Source organism: Notolepis coatsorum, assembly GCF_963971535.1.
Source record: "Notolepis coatsorum genome assembly, chromosome: 15".
In the NCBI taxonomy this organism is placed as follows: domain Eukaryota; kingdom Metazoa; phylum Chordata; class Actinopteri; order Aulopiformes; family Paralepididae; genus Notolepis; species Notolepis coatsorum.
Genome location: NC_140179.1, coordinates 34,380,663 through 34,398,103, shown reverse-complemented (window position 1 = coordinate 34,398,103; position 17,441 = coordinate 34,380,663). Strand labels below are relative to the sequence as shown.

The 17,441-nt window shown below is 42.8% G+C and overlaps 1 protein-coding gene across 1 annotated transcript in view; it reads left to right on the top strand.

Moving 5' to 3' along the window:
* Window positions 1-4: 4 nt before the first annotated feature.
* Window positions 5-17,441, top strand: part of arhgef39 (Rho guanine nucleotide exchange factor (GEF) 39) — a gene marked incomplete at its 5' end in the record, with an annotated part of 125,960 nt that continues 108,523 nt past the window's right edge. Inside the window, 2 exons of the mRNA XM_084330962.1 lie at window positions 5-121; window positions 16,165-16,283. Coding sequence (XP_084187088.1) covers window positions 5-121; window positions 16,165-16,283 — 236 coding nt within the window. The remainder of the gene's footprint in view (window positions 122-16,164; window positions 16,284-17,441) is intronic.

Below are 17,441 nucleotides of genomic sequence, written 5' to 3'. Positions count from 1 at the left end.
AACGTTGCTGGTCCACGTGGAGAACGGCTACTTTGGCCGTGGCTTCGACCAGTTCTGTCCCCACCTGCACCACTACAGCGCCTACGCAGACAACATCTACAACGCCGGCAAAGTGCTCGCGGTAAGAGAGTATTCTGAATGTACTGGGTAGAGTATTCTGAATGTACTGGGTAGAGTATTCTGATTGTACTGGGTAGAGTATTCTGATTGTACTGGGTAGAGTATTCTGAATGTACTGGGTAGAGTATTCTGAATGTACTGGGTAGAGTACCGGTATTCTGAATGTACTGGGTAGAGTATTCTGAATGTACTGGGTAGAGTATTCTGATTGTACTGGGTAGAGTATTCTGAATGTACTGGGTAGCCTGGCTTGTGTTGCTCTGCTTGGATTACATAACATTTAAAAGGGGTTTGCGCCGTGAATCTTAAAAAGGTACAACAGATGGCTAACATTAATATCAGTCATACATATTTATATCCTTCATTCCACTGGATATAATGGTTTGCATTTAAAAAAAAAACGATGGTAGTCTTTATTCAACACATGTCCTCCAGTTCATGTCCTCCAAGCAGATATGATGTATCTTTTTGCACATTTTATAAGACTTCCTTGAGTCTGTGGAACATGTTTGTTAAAGGGACACTTCACCATAAACAATGCTGATTTTATTTAGAGAGCAAATTAGTCTGAATATGGCCACCAATGATGTCATCAGTGTTAATTACAGCTCCATAAAATGATGTAGATGAAAATATAGCAATACCTTGTGTTGTAGGGACTGTTACCTTACCACGTTCAAACGCATTTACTCTGTGGGAGAGAGTGAGATTGAGAGACCTTTTTTTTATTATATGCTAATTAACACTTTGAGTGCCGCAATTTACCTTTAGAATGCCAGCCTTTCTAGTCGTTTCCGTGGTCGTTGCACTATGTTTGCGAAGCTGTGTTTGTGTTCTGTATTATAGCTAGACACGGTGTGGCCCATTTCGACAAACATTACTTGTAGTCCAGCATGGGAATAATAGTTTGTTTTCACACGCCGTAGTCTGTAGTTTATTACACGCTAAACATCATGCATTTCCAAGATAATAGTATTTTTTCATAGATTGCGAGATAAAACACGTTATGTGCAATAATCCCCCCTTAAACCCTGAATACTCCCATATCAAAGGTATATGACTTGTATATATGTATCATCACAAGATCATCAAGGGGGGGGGGGGGTCGTTTTAACTCAAAACTATGATCGTGTTTTCCCAGCATGTTTTTCGTCCGTTGAAACACAGAACTGTCTGTTGAAACACAGAACTGTGATTGTTAGAAAAACACGTTTCAGATTAGGTAAAATAGACATAGAATGTACCTTACCTTAGCCAGAAGGTATTCCAAAAGAATAATTCTAAGTGATCGCATCGCCATCGCGATTACCAGTGTATATGTCTATACACGTTTCGATGGTCAAATACGCTTATGCAATGGAATCCCGAGGTGAGGACTGTGAATTTCTGTCCCAGGAAAAGGAGGGGCGACTCGCGAGGAGAAACTGAAAGTGAAGCTGACTATCAGCCCAGAGCCCCATGCAGTTCAGACACGGGACGATACTGCCACCTGGTGATAGTCGATCAGAATGCAGTTCCAATGTGTTGGGACGTGCCTAAATGATGCAGATCGCTCTGCGCAACTGTACTTTTAATCAAAGTAAAAAGATCAAACAATCCAAAAACAACTTTTTACATTTATGGCACTCAACGATCGGCGCCCAGAAACGTAAAAAGCTGTTTATGGCACAGAATGTGTTAAATGGCCATGTATGTACAGACGGATGTGGATATAAATATATATATACAGTATGTGCAGCATTATTGTACATGCCATCTAGGGGTGGGGGAAAAATCGATACGTAGTAGTATCGCTATACTTTGCGTGGCGATACTGTATCGATACAGGGACGCCAAGTATCGATATTTAATTATTCATACATTTTTTTTTTTTTTTTTTTTGTATAAGGAAGTTGCATTGTTCATTTCAATACCTGTAATAGTACAGTAGTCCACACACACACATGTGCATTCAGTTAAGTTGGAATATGACTGTAATACAAACAGTTCAGTTTGTCAGGTACATGCAACACAGATTACAGTGTTTACATCTGTCTGCTTGAGAAAATACCATGTTCTGCAATAAAAATGATTGAAGTGAGATGAACAGACTGAACTTTATTTTATTAGATAAAACATGTTTACAAAGTTTTACTTTGCAGTTGAAAAAAGGTAATACATTTTTTATTTGTATTTTCGCAATACTCAGCGTATCGTGATATATTTAGTATCGCGATACTATCGTATCATGACGCAAGTATCGCGATAGTATTGTATCGTGAGGTCTCTGGCGATTCCCACCCCTAATGCCACCATACAGAGTTATATGGGTTATTTAACTCGATGTCCTCCAGTTCACCACCAGATGGAGTCCGTCGCCATGCGTGACTGGTAGCACGTCAGCCGCACCTCCCCCGAAGCCCCGGCAGTCCCATTAAAGCCGCGGCCTCTCCATCTCATTAGCGCCGCCCCCGTCCTCCATCATCGCTCGTGGCGCGCGACGGTTCGTTATGCCACCGGCGCACGTTTTCCCGATTTTAGAAAAATGTCCTGAGGTTTTCGATTCTTTATTTCATTGCAAACCAGGGGAGGAAATTAGGCCACTTTACTGGCCAAATGCTGGTATTTTTTACGTTTGGCTGGTAAAAAAAATCAGATACCCGCCAGTTGGCTGGTAAGCCAAAAAGTTAGTTTCCTCCCCTGCTGGCGAGTATACAAAAAAATAAAACATTCTGCAATCACTGCACTGGCAAACGGTGCGCGTCTTCTGAGTGTTCGCTTTAGTTGACAGTGCCACGAGAGCACTGCACAAGACCACCCGCGGACATATAATGTTTAATAAACGTTTGCGCAGTACTGGCCAACCCGCGGACATATAATAATAAAAGTCCCGCGGTACTAGGCTAGCCATCAGGAGCACTCGCAAACAGATAACGTTAAACACAGCAGAAGATGGAAAACAGACAGACTGACCAACGGGGAACTGCATCCAACCCTAGTACAACCCTCGAGTATAAGTTACTAAGGACACATTTAAATCACAGAGGTGTAATGTTAGTCTACTGGAACTGTATACAGTGGTTAGCTTCTAGTTAGCGTTTTAGCTATAGCTGCTTGCTAGCTAACGTTAGCCCCGTGTGCTCAAAGCAGCCAGCTAGGTGTATCTATTATGACTATAATGTTTCCAAAAAAGCACCGGACTACGACGTAAGGTTAGACATTTTATTTCATGCTCAAAAGCCCCTGGCTTGCACATCGCAGTCACGAAAGGGGCTAGCTCAACCAGTGCACTGTGCACAACAGCACACCAACCCAACTGACGTTACCACAACACTTGACGGTACTTCACAGCACTGTCGTAAGACCACCGTGCTGTCTTAAAGGCACAGTGTGCCTACCCAGATGCATACACAACATTGACACGGCTTGACATACAAAGAAGTAATTATCACAATTAGCGATTTTTTTTGTCTGGTAAAAAATCTGTTTGGCTGGTAAAAAAAATCAGATACTCGCCAGTTGGCTGGTAAGCCAAAAAGTTAGTTTCCTCCCCTGTTGCAAACCTTTATTTAAACTCCCGAATTACCACACCCGGCCAGCCACACATATCCTGGTAATCCATGCCAGAGTCCTCACAAGGCTGTTCCCCCTTTCAGTACGCGGCAGCTGATAGCTGAACACACTACAAAAAACCTTAAATATGGAAACGTTTATTTCAATTAGATTGTTTAAGGAAACTTTAACAAACTCCCTAGAGCACTCATGTAGCTGCTTCTCCGTGAACTAACACCATGCTGCCACCACACTATAGTAATCTATACTATTTTATTTATTTATTTATCTGAGTTTGCAATGCATGTGTCGTGTCGGGTACAACTAACCTCGTTCCCAGCTTTATCAACAGAACCATTTTGATTGACAGTCGATTCTGCCAATTACGTCACACCGCTAGCACCCACCTCATGCTGTTCTTACCACCAATCGGCAAGCGCCTTTACTTCCGGGAAGTCCGCCATTGATTTTGACGAGAGCTCAACAACAAAGCTAATAACTTTAGCTCCCTGTGGCCCACGAGTAGATTACCAGCAGGAGTACTAAACGAGGCATAATGATTTTACTGCAACGAATTTTATAATAAAAGCTTTTCTATACATTTGTCTGATTGAAAACTTTATTAACAGATTGCAGAATGGGTACAATTCAGTATGGGCTCTCTGAGCAAAGGAAGGAAGTGAGAGATATGAATGAGTAATGCTTGCCATCTGGTCGGGTAAATATGCTGATGTTATTGAACGTGTAACTATTAGGGCTGTCAGTTTATCGCGTTAATTAGATGAATTAATTACACAGCAAAATATCGCGTTATGAAAATTAACTCAAAATTAATTACAAAAAAAAAAATGATAATTTCTTTTTTATATATATATTTTTTTTATAATATTTTTTTGTATCATTCATTCCATGATAATGTAGAATACACATTTACAGACTTTTTTTTAATATGGTCCATTTGCATGTTCTTGGTATCTGATTCTAGGGACATCTATGAATCTCAGGGAATGTATTCCCAGTGTCAGAAATACTGTGGGCTAGATCCACAAAGAATGGATTGCATGGTGCAAGTTGTACCCTTACTTACAATTCATTATGAATTGAACATGGGGGACCCTGATGTAAACAAGACGAAAGTCTTTCTCTGGTCTGCATGACCTTAACAATTGTGTGTATTGAGCCGTACTGTATTGTACCCATTCTGCAATCTGTTAATAACATTTTCATTCAATCAATCAGCGTGGTGATTGATTGAATGAACATTTTATTTTGAGTCAATTGTAATGAACCAAATGAGAATATCAATATATTTCTTTTTTATCTTTGACTGTGAATAACACCATGCTCAAATTGACCAGACCTGAAAAATCTAAGCAAATTAATAGATGGAAGATGATTAAACAGAAGGTTTTGTAGATACAGTACTGAATTCTGCCATCTGGACACATGCAATTAGAAATATGATTATAGAATTTCAGGCATAAAATGGTTATGCGATTAAAATGCGATTAATTAGATTAATTAATTACAAATCCTGTAATTAATTAGATTAATTATTTTAATCGCCTGACAGCACTAGTAACTATATAACGTTAATGCCACAAAACTAATGCCTTTGTTAATCATAAGTAACTTTGATGCAGTAGCGTGTGTGTGTGGGGGCGGCGTTGTGCAGGTCGCTTGACTGAAACTTTTTTCAAAGTTTGAACGTGTGGGCCAGATTGACGTGACACAAATTGATGGATATTTATCGGCTACTGCCATCGGCACATCTGAGCTTATCGACCGACAGGCCGATGGCAGTCAACAAGGCACTTATCGGCCGATACCGATACTCGACCGATATATCGGTGCACCCCTAGTTTAATCGATATTTCTTTTATTAGCTATATCCATTAATTTTTCATCCATCCAGCCTGACATTATCATTGGGAATGGGTCTGAGCTCACAAAGGGCAAATACCGCCGCCTAACGTCTCCCGGATGGTATTGCACATCATTGGAATCCCTCTGGCTGGGGCTGTGCATCGATCTAAGAAATCCGGTCCAGGTTTTACTTCTTGGGCATGCAGTATCGTTATAACACATTGACTGGGGACACTCCAGCGTGCATGGATTATGGGTTTTGGACATATAACGTTGGGTCAATAAACGCAATCGATATTTGGAATGGCGATCAGGAATTGGATTCATCTTTTTGCACTACATCAGATGTGATGTAAGGACTTTATATTACGAATCTGGGGTTAATCCGATGTTTCTCTCTCCGCCATCGGAGCGTGTGTGTGTGTATGTGTGTGTGTGAGGTTCGCGCTGACCAAAGTACAGAGAAGCGATTTTTCAGACCCCGCTTCTGTTCGTGCATGATGACACATATAATATCGATAATCTAGCGTTTATTTGAAAACTATTCATAAATCAAGCGACAAATGGCACGCTTTCTAACGAAATACATTGAAGCTCGATTTGCTGGAGTTTATTGAGATGAGACGGAACGCTCTAGAAATATATTCATATTCATCACCGTATAAAACGAAAATGTATGTATGAAAAAATTATCTGTTTTGTGCATGTTGACTGGAAACAACTCACTGACGATCAACGTGTTATTTAGATCTATTGCTATTATATTTGATATATTTTAAGCACTCGCAAGTAAGTCCTATCCTACATTGGATAAAGCACTGGCGCTGAAGGGCCATCAGCGCCCCCCTGCTGTTGGCCCCCAATGAGTTAAGGACCAGCCTAGAACGGGTTCCATAGGTTCCAACATTCCATTCCAATAATGATGTCGTATAAGGAGGTAGCTTACCAATAATGTAGTATAAGGAGGTAGCTTACCAATAATGATGTAGTATAAGGAGGTAGCTTACCAATAATGATGTAGTATAAGGAGGTAGCTTACCAATAATGATGCAGTGTAAGGAGGTAGCTTACCAATAATGATTGATTGATTGATTGAAAACTTTATTAACAGATTGCAGAATGGGTACAATACAGTACAGCTCAATACACACAATTGTTAAGGGGATGCAGACCAGAGAAAGACTTTCGTCTTGTTTACATCAGGGTCCCCCATTTTCAATTCATCAGGACATATATGACATACATGACATACAGATAGTCAGTACTGCTACATCTATACATTTATGACATACCAGATTTGCAAATACAGTACTGTTTGTGATACAGAAGGAGTCAAGAAAAGGGAGTATATACATTTGACGTAGAAACTGTACATTGGAGGAGGTTGGGTGGGGGCCCGGGGGGTTGGGTACATTGGGATATTGACAACCATACTGGGTAATGATGTATTATAAGGAGGTAGCTTACCAATAATCATGTAGTATAAGGAGGTAGCTTACCAATAATGATGTAGTACAAGGAGGTAGTTTACCAATAATGATGTAGTATAAGGAGGTAGCTTACCAATAATGATGTAGTACAAGGAGGTAGCTTAGCAATAATGATGTAGTATAAGGAGGTAGCTTACCAATAATGATGTAGTATAAGGAGGTAGCTTACCAATAATGATGTAGTATAATGAGGTAGCTTACCAATAATGATGTAGTATAAGGAGGTAGCTTACCAATAATGAGATGTAGTGTAAGGAGGTAGCTTACCAATAATGAGATGTAGTATAAGGAGGTAGCTTACCGATAAGGGCCTTTATTAAATACATTTTTAAAAAAGACCAGTGTTTTTTGCGCCTCTCCATCAGAGAGGACCAACCAACCTTCTCATAAAGGACACAGGGAAGAGTGTCATATCTATCATTAGTGATGAATCTGAGGGTTTATGTGTTAATGGTGTCCAGTAGATCTTATGACCGCTGGCCCAATTAGGGCACATTTGGAAAAAAAGGGGGTCCTAGGCTCAAACTGTATCACGCATTCTTCCAGGACACACAAGCACGTGCGCGTCACGCAGAACACACAAATAGTTCCCTGGAAATGTGTAAACATGCCCCATTTTGCTTCAAATTGATTGGTCTAATTGATCTTCCTCGAAAATCAAACAGGCGAACTGCCTTTCAATTAAAGGAGGTCGGACTCATTATAACCCAAAAATGTAAAGGGGCACTTCAACAAAGTCTCCTGTGACGGGATGTGATAGTGATGTCAGTGGGCCGCTAATGTCTTCTCCTATTTATCAATAGGTCTGCTGTGGCGGTGGTTGGGGGTGACAGTAAGTCACCCGCGGGTCCAGCATGGCTGTAATTGCCAGGACAGGGGGGACACTTTTAGCGACAGGCATGCTAGTTAGCTCAGGCGTCCAAGGTGATCAGTCTGTCCCTTCACTTGACTCTGCCTAGCATGGTCTGCTATATGTCCCCCTCTACGTTCATTCAGCAGGGAGAGATTAGATTAGACTAGATTTCAAATGTATTGTCATCATACAGCACAAGTACAGTACAACGGAAATACGTTTGAGTGCAAATGTAACGGTAAAGTGCAAGAGTAATATACAATGTACAGGTGTTTTAAACGGGGTATAAATTAGTACTACTGAGTGAGTAATTGTGCTAAATAATCAGATGTATGTACAGAGTTGTAGTATTAATATGTACAGTGATACATGTATAAAGACACTATGGTAGTAAGAGTGGGTAAGGCATATGTATAGATATAGTATCTACAGATATGTAAAAAGGATTATATGCAGGTAATGGTATGTACTAGGGGTGTGGACATTTCTCGATTCTGTGATGTGGACGATTCTGCATCGATGCAGTGATGGAACATAATCGATTATTAAAATTAAAATAAAATGTTATCCACTTTTTCTCCTCTTTTTCTATTTTTCTCCCATCCCAATTTCGCTGTGCCAATTCTCCCCTCCCCTGTCTTGAACGTTGCTCGCATATGCCCCCCACTGGCCGGTTGTAGGGAGGATAGAAGCCTTTCATCACGTGTCCCCTCCGATACACAAGGAGGCAGCCTGTCACATCTTTTCACCTGCCAGCGCGGGCTCTCATTTTTTTTTTCCACGTACAGTTACTTACATTACAAAAACACACATTGGGACAAGGGGGGGGGGGGGGGTTCCTCCAGTTCATCTATGCCATCATCCACACCATAAGCAAGCAAAAACAAATCAAAAAGAAAAACAAGCAAAAAGGAAAGCAAACCAAGACAGGCACTGTGCAGTATTGCACTTGCCTCGAGCCCATTCACATGTAGACATACATATATATATATTTTTTTTTCTATCCTAGGTCTGTCCATACAATGGCGCAGACTCTCATTGGCGAGGTGTAACGTGTGGGAGGCTCACACTACCCCCGCCATTTCCTGTCTCTGCTGTGCAGGTGTCCCCAACCGACCTGTAGGAGTCGCTGTTCACCACATCCAGACTACCACCCATCGACTTCCACCCGCTAACTCTGCCAATTGAGTTAGTATGACGGCCGGCCCAAGCCGGAGGCAATGCCGCCAGCCGGATTCGAACCCGGTGTCTCTTGCGTTGGTGACGGGCGCAATGTCCGCTGCGCCACCCAGCCGCCTTATTAAAATAATTCTTTATTTCTTTTTTTTATATATTTCTTATTTTATTTGACTCTTGCTAGCTTTTATGTTCTTTTACAATGTAGAGCTTTGGGATTTGCTCCACAACTATAAAGTGCCCTACAAATCAAATATATTATTATTATTATTGTATTATTAAAGCTAGTGCTCTGGTCATGCATCCACTCAACTCAACAAAATACAGCATCAGGCTATTCTAAAAGTATTGATACTGATACTAATAAAAAGAGTATTGAACCATTTTTAACAGCTGGGTATCGAGATACCTTTCTAGTATCTGTATCATGCAACACTAGTAAATACATTTATTTTGACATTCTGACTTTCTAAATAAAAGTTAATTTATCTGACTGCTTGTATTAATTGATTAAAAAGTAGCCATGTGCAGTAATATAGATTATAAAATTGAGGATGCAATATATTATCGAGCTGCATCTAGATCTAATCTAATCGTGGACAGCTGAATCATAATCGAATCGTGAGGCCAGTGAAGATTCACAGCTCTAGTATGTACAGACAGAGGTGGATACATATATATAATATATATATTAGGGCTGACCCCTATTAGTCGAATAGTCGACTAATCGATCGAAAGGAGCCGTAGTCGACTGCCAACCTCTTAGTCAAATAATAATTATTATAATTATTTTTTATTGGGCGGCTAGGTGGCGCAGTGGGCAAGGCGCTCGCCACCAACACAGGAGATGCTGGGTTTGAGCCCAGCTCTTGGCGTTGCTACCAGCTTGGCTGGTCGTTCATACTAATACAATTGGCAGTATTAGGGGGTGGGAAGCTGGTGGGGGGGATCGGACGTTGTGGACAGCGACTACTACAGGTCGGTTGGTGCGCCTGCGCAGTAGAATCGGGAAGCAACGAGGGCCCTCCCACGCAGACCCTCGCCGCTGAGAGATTGCGCTGTTCAGGTGAAAAGATGCAACGGCTGCCTCTTCGAGTACCGGAGGGGACACGTGATGCAAGGCTTCGTCCACATTGCAGCCGGCTTGTGGGAGGCATGGCCAACAGCATTCGAGACAGGGAGGGTAGAATTGGACAATACGAAATTGGGGAACAGAGAAAAATAGAAAATGGGGAGAAAAAGTAGACAAAAAAAAATATACCGGTATATATTTCATTTATTTTTTATAATTTTTTTTATCATTCTTTCCAAAAGAAAAGAGGCCTAGAAGCGTGGCTAACGCTAATGGCACACATACCAGAGGCTAACTGCCTAAGAAAACCGGCACAGAGGCACTGAAAGAGGATTTCACCCATCTAATGAACACACTAGACTAGACAAATATCAAGATGTATCCATCAGTGGACCAATTGCATGCTTTTGCAGAGGACAAGACATTAAGCACCCCCACAGCCCAAATGGAATGATAAAATGTTTTTTTTTTATTATTATAATTTTCTTTTTCAAATATTTTTTTTTCATAGTCGACTATCGGCAAATTTCGGCCAATCATAGTTGACTATCCAAATCCTTAGTTGGGGACAGCCCTAATATATATATATATGCGGTAAATATAAATGTCCCAAATGAGGTTTATATGTTAGTATTGCCAACCAGACTTGAAGCCTCATTCAGATGAAGGAGCTCACGCCAGCATTTTATGGCCTCACACATGTCACTACCCTCTTCATTACCGGGGGAGCAGCCCCAGGTTTCAGAGGTGACCTCACCCCAATTCTGATTCCTAGCTAAATAAACAAGCTAGTGTACGTTGCAGAGCAACCGCCTCACACTATGTGCAGACAGCCACCTATTTCCTTGTATAAATTAGTTATCGAATAGGTAATAAAAACATTACATTGTAGTGTGTCTATAACTCATATTGCCAACTAGCTGTGATATAATAACAATATACCACGGCATGCCGTGAGCTATTGCCTTGAATGTAGGCTCGCCAAGTCAAGAGCAACACTTTGGAGTGCAAATGTAACAGTCAAGTGCAACAGTATGTGCTTAAACTGGGTATAAATTAGTACTACTAATAGTGCTAATCAGATGTATGTACAGAGTTGTAGTATTAATATGTACAGTGATACAGGTATAAAGACACTACCGTAGTAAGTCATACTGGCCAGCAGTGTAACTAGAAAGAGTGCAACACTTGTAAAGACACAATGTGACAACGAGACGACAACATTGTTGTCGTTGTTGTTGTTGTTGAAGTCGCCGCTAGCGTGGGTGGTGAAGCGTAGACGTATACAGACTGTGATGTCATGACGTGGCTCTCTAGCCCCAACAAACCAGTTCTTTAGAAGGTTCACAAGTTGGAGCCAACTGGTGTGAACTGGCACCAGGCCAGATCTAGAACTAGGTTCACGTCGGTGGAACATATGATGTAGACGTATATATCCAAGCTGTGGGCTCCTGTGCTCTCAGTTCACGCTTTCTCTCTCCCCTCTGTCTCTCTCTCTCCCCTCTGTCTCTCTCTCTCTCTCTTTCTCTCTCTCCCTCTCCCCTCTGTCTCTCTCTCTCTTCCCCCCACCTCTGTCTCCCTGTCCCTCTCCCCCCTCTCTGTCCCTCTCTCCCCCCTCTCTGTCTCTCTCTCCCCCCTCCCTGTCTCTCTCCCCCCCTCTCTTCCCCCCTCTCTCTTCACCCCCCTCTCTCTTTCTCTCTCTCTCCCCCCTCTCTTTCTCTCCCCTCTCTCTTCCCCCCTCTCTCTTCACCCCCCCTTCTCTCTCTCTCTCTCTCTCTCTCTCTCTCTCTCTCTCTCTCTCTCTCTCTCTCTCTCTCTCTCTCTATCTCTCTATCTCTCTATCTCTCTCTCTCTGATTATCCTAACACTGATAACATAGATTCCTTACCTGAGGTCAGATGGTATCCAACTGGTTTATTCCAATTTCCGATCGCCATTCGAAAAAATCGATAAATGTATTGATCCGTCGTGTGTACAGTATAACACATGATTCAAGGCGAGCACAGAAAGACTCAGAAGAAGCTTCTATCCCCAGGCCATCAGGCTGCTAAACGAACAATGAACACTACACAACAACAACCATCAAACGCACACACATCCACACGCACACACTCACTTTAAACAAACACACTGTAGCACCCACTCCACACACTTTATAGCACACACTCACTTTAAACAAACACACTGTAGCACCCACTCCCCACACTTTATATTTATTGATGAAGGATTGCACTACAACTCGTACACCTTACTGTAAATTGTACCTAAATTGTACCTCATCCCATTTCTGCTTTGCACTATATAGTACTGTACATTAGTACACTGCATAGTATTGTATATTATATGGTAACTCGGTTACGTCTATTCTGCATCGAACATTGTACATATGTCTATACTGAACACTGTGACCTCATTTTCTACTTCTAATTTACATGCTATACTATGTTATTTGATACTATCTTGTCTAGCACAGTCTCTGGAGCGTAACAGTAAGAAGCATTTTGTATGAAAGTATTCTGTACTTCTGTATGACAACTATTAAAGAAACTTGAAACTTGAAAACTTTGCTCAGAGGCTCCAGAATGAACTCTGGTAGACCCCGGCTGCATCAGTGAGAAGTAAAATGTGGAGTCAGAAATCCGTTCTCCCATTCACTTTCATTGAGTCCATTCCAAAAGGGTGATTTACCATCTGGGAGACGATATGGGGCGCTTTTTTCACATCTGAGCGCCGGCGGTCCCTGGATCTCCAACGGTAGGCTCGCGTGATGCAATATGATTTCAGATCGCTAATAAAAAATAAATACCCGAGAATACTCGTGACCGTGGCATTCAACGGTCGGGGCGTAAACCAGAGAAAAGCTGTGAGTGGCATACAAAGTGTTAATGCCGATATCGACCGATAATATCGGTAGGCCGATAATATCGGACATCCCTAGTAAAAAAGTAACATACATTTTTGATCTACACCGTGAACTCTAAGGCGGCGTAGAAAGTGCAGTTGTTGTTGTAGTCTGCTACACAGGCTGTCTACATGGGTGTTCCAGGTTAGTGTGTTCCCAAGATACTTATATGAAGAGACCTGCGAGATGGACTGTTTGTGGATTACCCAACACCTCTGGGGTCAAACACCATCTCCTTGTCTGAGCAGATGTCTATTGCTGTCCAAGGAGAGGTGGAGAAACTATTCCCCTGTTTCTCAGGAGACCCCCGGCGGGTCCCCGGACCCCAGCTTGAGAACCACTACTTAACCTGACCGCTGACGTCGGGGCCGAAATGAACGAGCCGTTTACCTGCTCCCAGTGTATTAAAATGGCATATAATCTAAAGCAGAGAGCTCTATCCAGGATTCATTATTTAAATACTGGGAGTCGTGTTTATTTTGATGACTGACGAGGGTGACAAGGTAAAGGCACTCTTTATTTATCCCCCCCCCCCCCCGTCCAAATGTTGACACATGCTCATGTTGACATGATTTGCAAATGCATATTTAATGACAGTCTCTGCGAGCCCCCTCCGTCCTCCACCCCGACTGGCACTCTGAAAATAATGACTGACAAGGAGGTGATTTGTGGGCATGTCAGCGGTAGCGTTACGCGCCCGGAGAATGACATGACACTCCAGGGGTTGCGGAGGGGTTGCGTGTCACGTGACTCCCGCTCACCCATCAGTTCCACAGGCTGCCCGTCGAGCTTGTCATTAGCGTAGATATATATATATATGTATGTGTGTATATATATATATATAGAATGAATATAATGATTCATATATAATGAATAAATATATAGAATGCATATATAATTAATTAAATTTATTTTATCTCAGAATGTATATTCCTGACTGTATTTTATTCTTATTATTCTTATTCGTGATTTTTAGATTTTTGACTACCTAATTGTTTACTGTGTGCGATCTGTGGTGCTGAATTTCCCTCAGGATCAATAACGTACTTCTATTCTATTCTATTCATATATATATACATGCGGTGCAGTTGCAAAACGCAGAGATTCCCCACACAAACTCTGTTCGGTACATTTGGAGTTGATTTAAGTGCGTTAAAGCGCATTCGCCGTCACTAGATGGACTGCATTTTGGTCAAATGGACTGCATTTATATAACGCTTTTATCCAAAGCACTTTGCAACTTAGCTTAACATTCTGTTAACGGCTCGGAGAACAGAGAAGAAAGAGGCTGGAGATGTTGCATGGTAGCAACATTTTGTACGTTTGCCATGTTCTTTCACTAAATTTCACGTTTCAAGCATCGGTGATGTAACGTTCAGATGGTAAATGGTGCATTTATATAGCAGCTTTTATCCAAAGTGCTTTACAATTTGTTCCTCGCATTCTCACTCATTCACTCACACAATCACACACCGACGGCGGAGGCGACCATACAAGGTGCTGACCTGCGCATCGGGAGCAGTTAAGTGTCTTGTTCAAGGGCATTTTGACACGCTGCTGAGGGGAGCCGGACTTCGAACCTGGAACCTTCTGATTACCAGATGATAGGGTTTGGTACCGAACTCTGTACTTTTAAGAGTGCCGACCGAATTACATCGGTACTACAGAGTAGTCACCTACAGACTGATAAACATCTCTACACCACTCTTCATCTACAAACCGATCGGTATCGGTTCCAATGTAAATGGTACTCAACCCTACCAGACGACCGCTCTACCTCCTGAGCCACTGTCGCCCCCATATGGTGTCGCGCACCACAAGGGGTGCGCGCACCACAGTTTGGGAACCACTGGTCTACACCCATGTGTGAAAGACTATTCTACCTGGGGTCCGAACACATCACTTACAACATTACATTACAGTAATAAAAAAAACAATAAAAACATACTAAACACTTTAGCCTAAGTACATTCTCAATATCTTTAAAATCTCACACAAAGAAACACACAAAGGCTCCAGCCACAAATACAATACTAACTAGCTAAACTAACAATACTAACTAAATAAATCAGTAACTCAACTGTATTTCATTATTCATAACAGCATTTTTTTTATCTACTTTTTCTCCCCGTTTTTCTATTTTTATCCTAATCCCAATTTCGTATGATCCAATTCTTCCCTCCCCTGTCTCGAACGTTGCTAGACCATGCCTCCCACTGGTCGGCTGCAATGTGGACGAAGCCTTGCATCACGTGTCCCCTCCGCATGTAGTCTTTTACCAACAGAGTTGCAGTTTTCCACGATCTGATTGGCCACTGACGTTTCTCTCAGCGCCAAACGCGTGACTCCTAGTTCTATCACTGGTTAAGCTTGGCGACTCTTTCGAAGTTGGTTAAGGTTAGAGTTTGTCTTAGAGCAGGGCGATAGACCACCAGCCCTGATTCCAAACTAAAGAGTCGCCAAGCTTAACCAGTGATGGAACTAGGCGCTGTTAGAGGCAGAAATAGGCGTAACGCGATTGGCGCAGAGAGAAACGTCAGTGGCCAATCAGATCGCGGAACCCGAACGCGGAACTGCAACTCCGTTGGTAAAAGACTACACGCGTCCCCTCCGGTACACGAGGAGGCAGCCGTCGCATCTTTTCACCTGAACAGCGCGATCTCTCAGTGGCGAGGAGTAACGCGTGGGAGGCTCACGCTGCCCCCGATACTTCCTGATTCTGCTGTACAGGCGCACCAACCGACCTGTAGGAGTCGCTGTCCACAACGTCCGATCCCCACCCACCGGCTTTCCCACCCCCTAATACTGCCAATTGTATTGGTATGAACGACCAGCCAAGCCGGAAGCAACGCCGAGAGCTGGGCTCGAACCCAGCATCTCCTGCGTTAGTGGCGAGCGTCTTGCCCACTGCGCCACTTGGCCGCCCTCATTTTCAACTTTTTCTTCGTGTAGGACCACGGTATTATTAACCCTTTCACTGCCGCACTACCAAAACCGTTAACCATTTCACTGCGACAATACACAGAGGGTTAACCCTTTCACGGCCACACGACAGCCGGTTAACCCTTTCACTGCCACACAACAGAAGGTTAACCCTTTACTATCACACAACCGAAACGTCTTCTTCTTCTTTGTTGTCTTTTTTCAACACCAGGTGCAGCTGAAGAAGAACAAGGCGTTCAGACGCTTCAAGAGGCTGCAGGAGGCCCGGCCTGAGTTCCACAGCTGTAAACTGGAGGACCTGCTCCCTCTGCCCCTCCAGAGGATCCAACAGTACGTCCCTCGCACCCCCGACGGCCCCAGCGTCTAATGAACCAATACTGATGTTTTTTCCCCCCCAAAAAATATACGCACAAAGTCAAGCACACGTTCAAATTGATAAGTCGCACACTTTGCTTAGAAATGATCGTACATGCGGTGCTCACAGTAAACAATTAGGTAGTCAAAAATCAAAAAATCACGAATAAGAATAAAATACAGTCAGGAATATACATTCTGAGATAAATGAGGGCCCAGGGATTTAAGGGTTGAGGTCGCGGCATGTCTATAAATTAAGTCACCATAGTCCAGGACGCGTGTAACTGTTCCGCAACAGTAAGTGACTTCCGGGGTAGGCCTGATTGGCCCCGACAGGCACGTGACGCGGCAAACTCAGGACGCGCAACGAGGCTGCTGAGAGCTGTCGCGCGGAAATAGGCTGTCTATTGCCATTCTCTAACACAAACTCTAACCTTAACCAGCTCCTTAACAGCGCCTAAACTTAACCGTTCTAACCTTAACCAACTCCGAAACAATGCCTAACCTTAACCTTAACCATGCCTAACCTTAACCATAGAAAGAATATTGCCATTCTCTAACACAAACTCTAACCTTAACCAGCTCCTTAACAGCGCCTAAACTTAACCGTTCTAACCTTAACCAACTCCGAAACAATGCCTAACCTTAACCTTAACCTTAACCATGCCTAACCTTAACCGGCGAAAGAATACACGTTAAAAAAAAAATCACGTTAAAAAAAATAAATTCTATGGGATTCGAACTCGTCAACAACGGACCGCAGGATCGCAGGACCGCTGCTCTGCGAGGTGAGCTGAAGCGCCGAACGAAAGTCATAGCGGATTTGGACGGTTACATCATTCCGCAAGCTCTGCCGCGCGGCAGAGAAAGTTGCGCGTCACGTGCCTGTCGGGGCCAATCAGGCCTACCCCGGAAGTCACTTACTGTTGCGGATAAGCTATAAGCGTCCAGGACGCGTTATTTCTAAACCTAGCCGCATTTCTGGCAAGACGCTCTCTGATTGGCCGACGCCTGTTTCTACACTGGTTAAGCTTAGGCACTTTTTCCGAAGTTGGTTAAGGTTAGAGTTTGTCTTAGAGCATGGCGATAGAACGCCAGGTAGTTTGCAGGCTGTTTGGCGTGGAAATGGGCAAA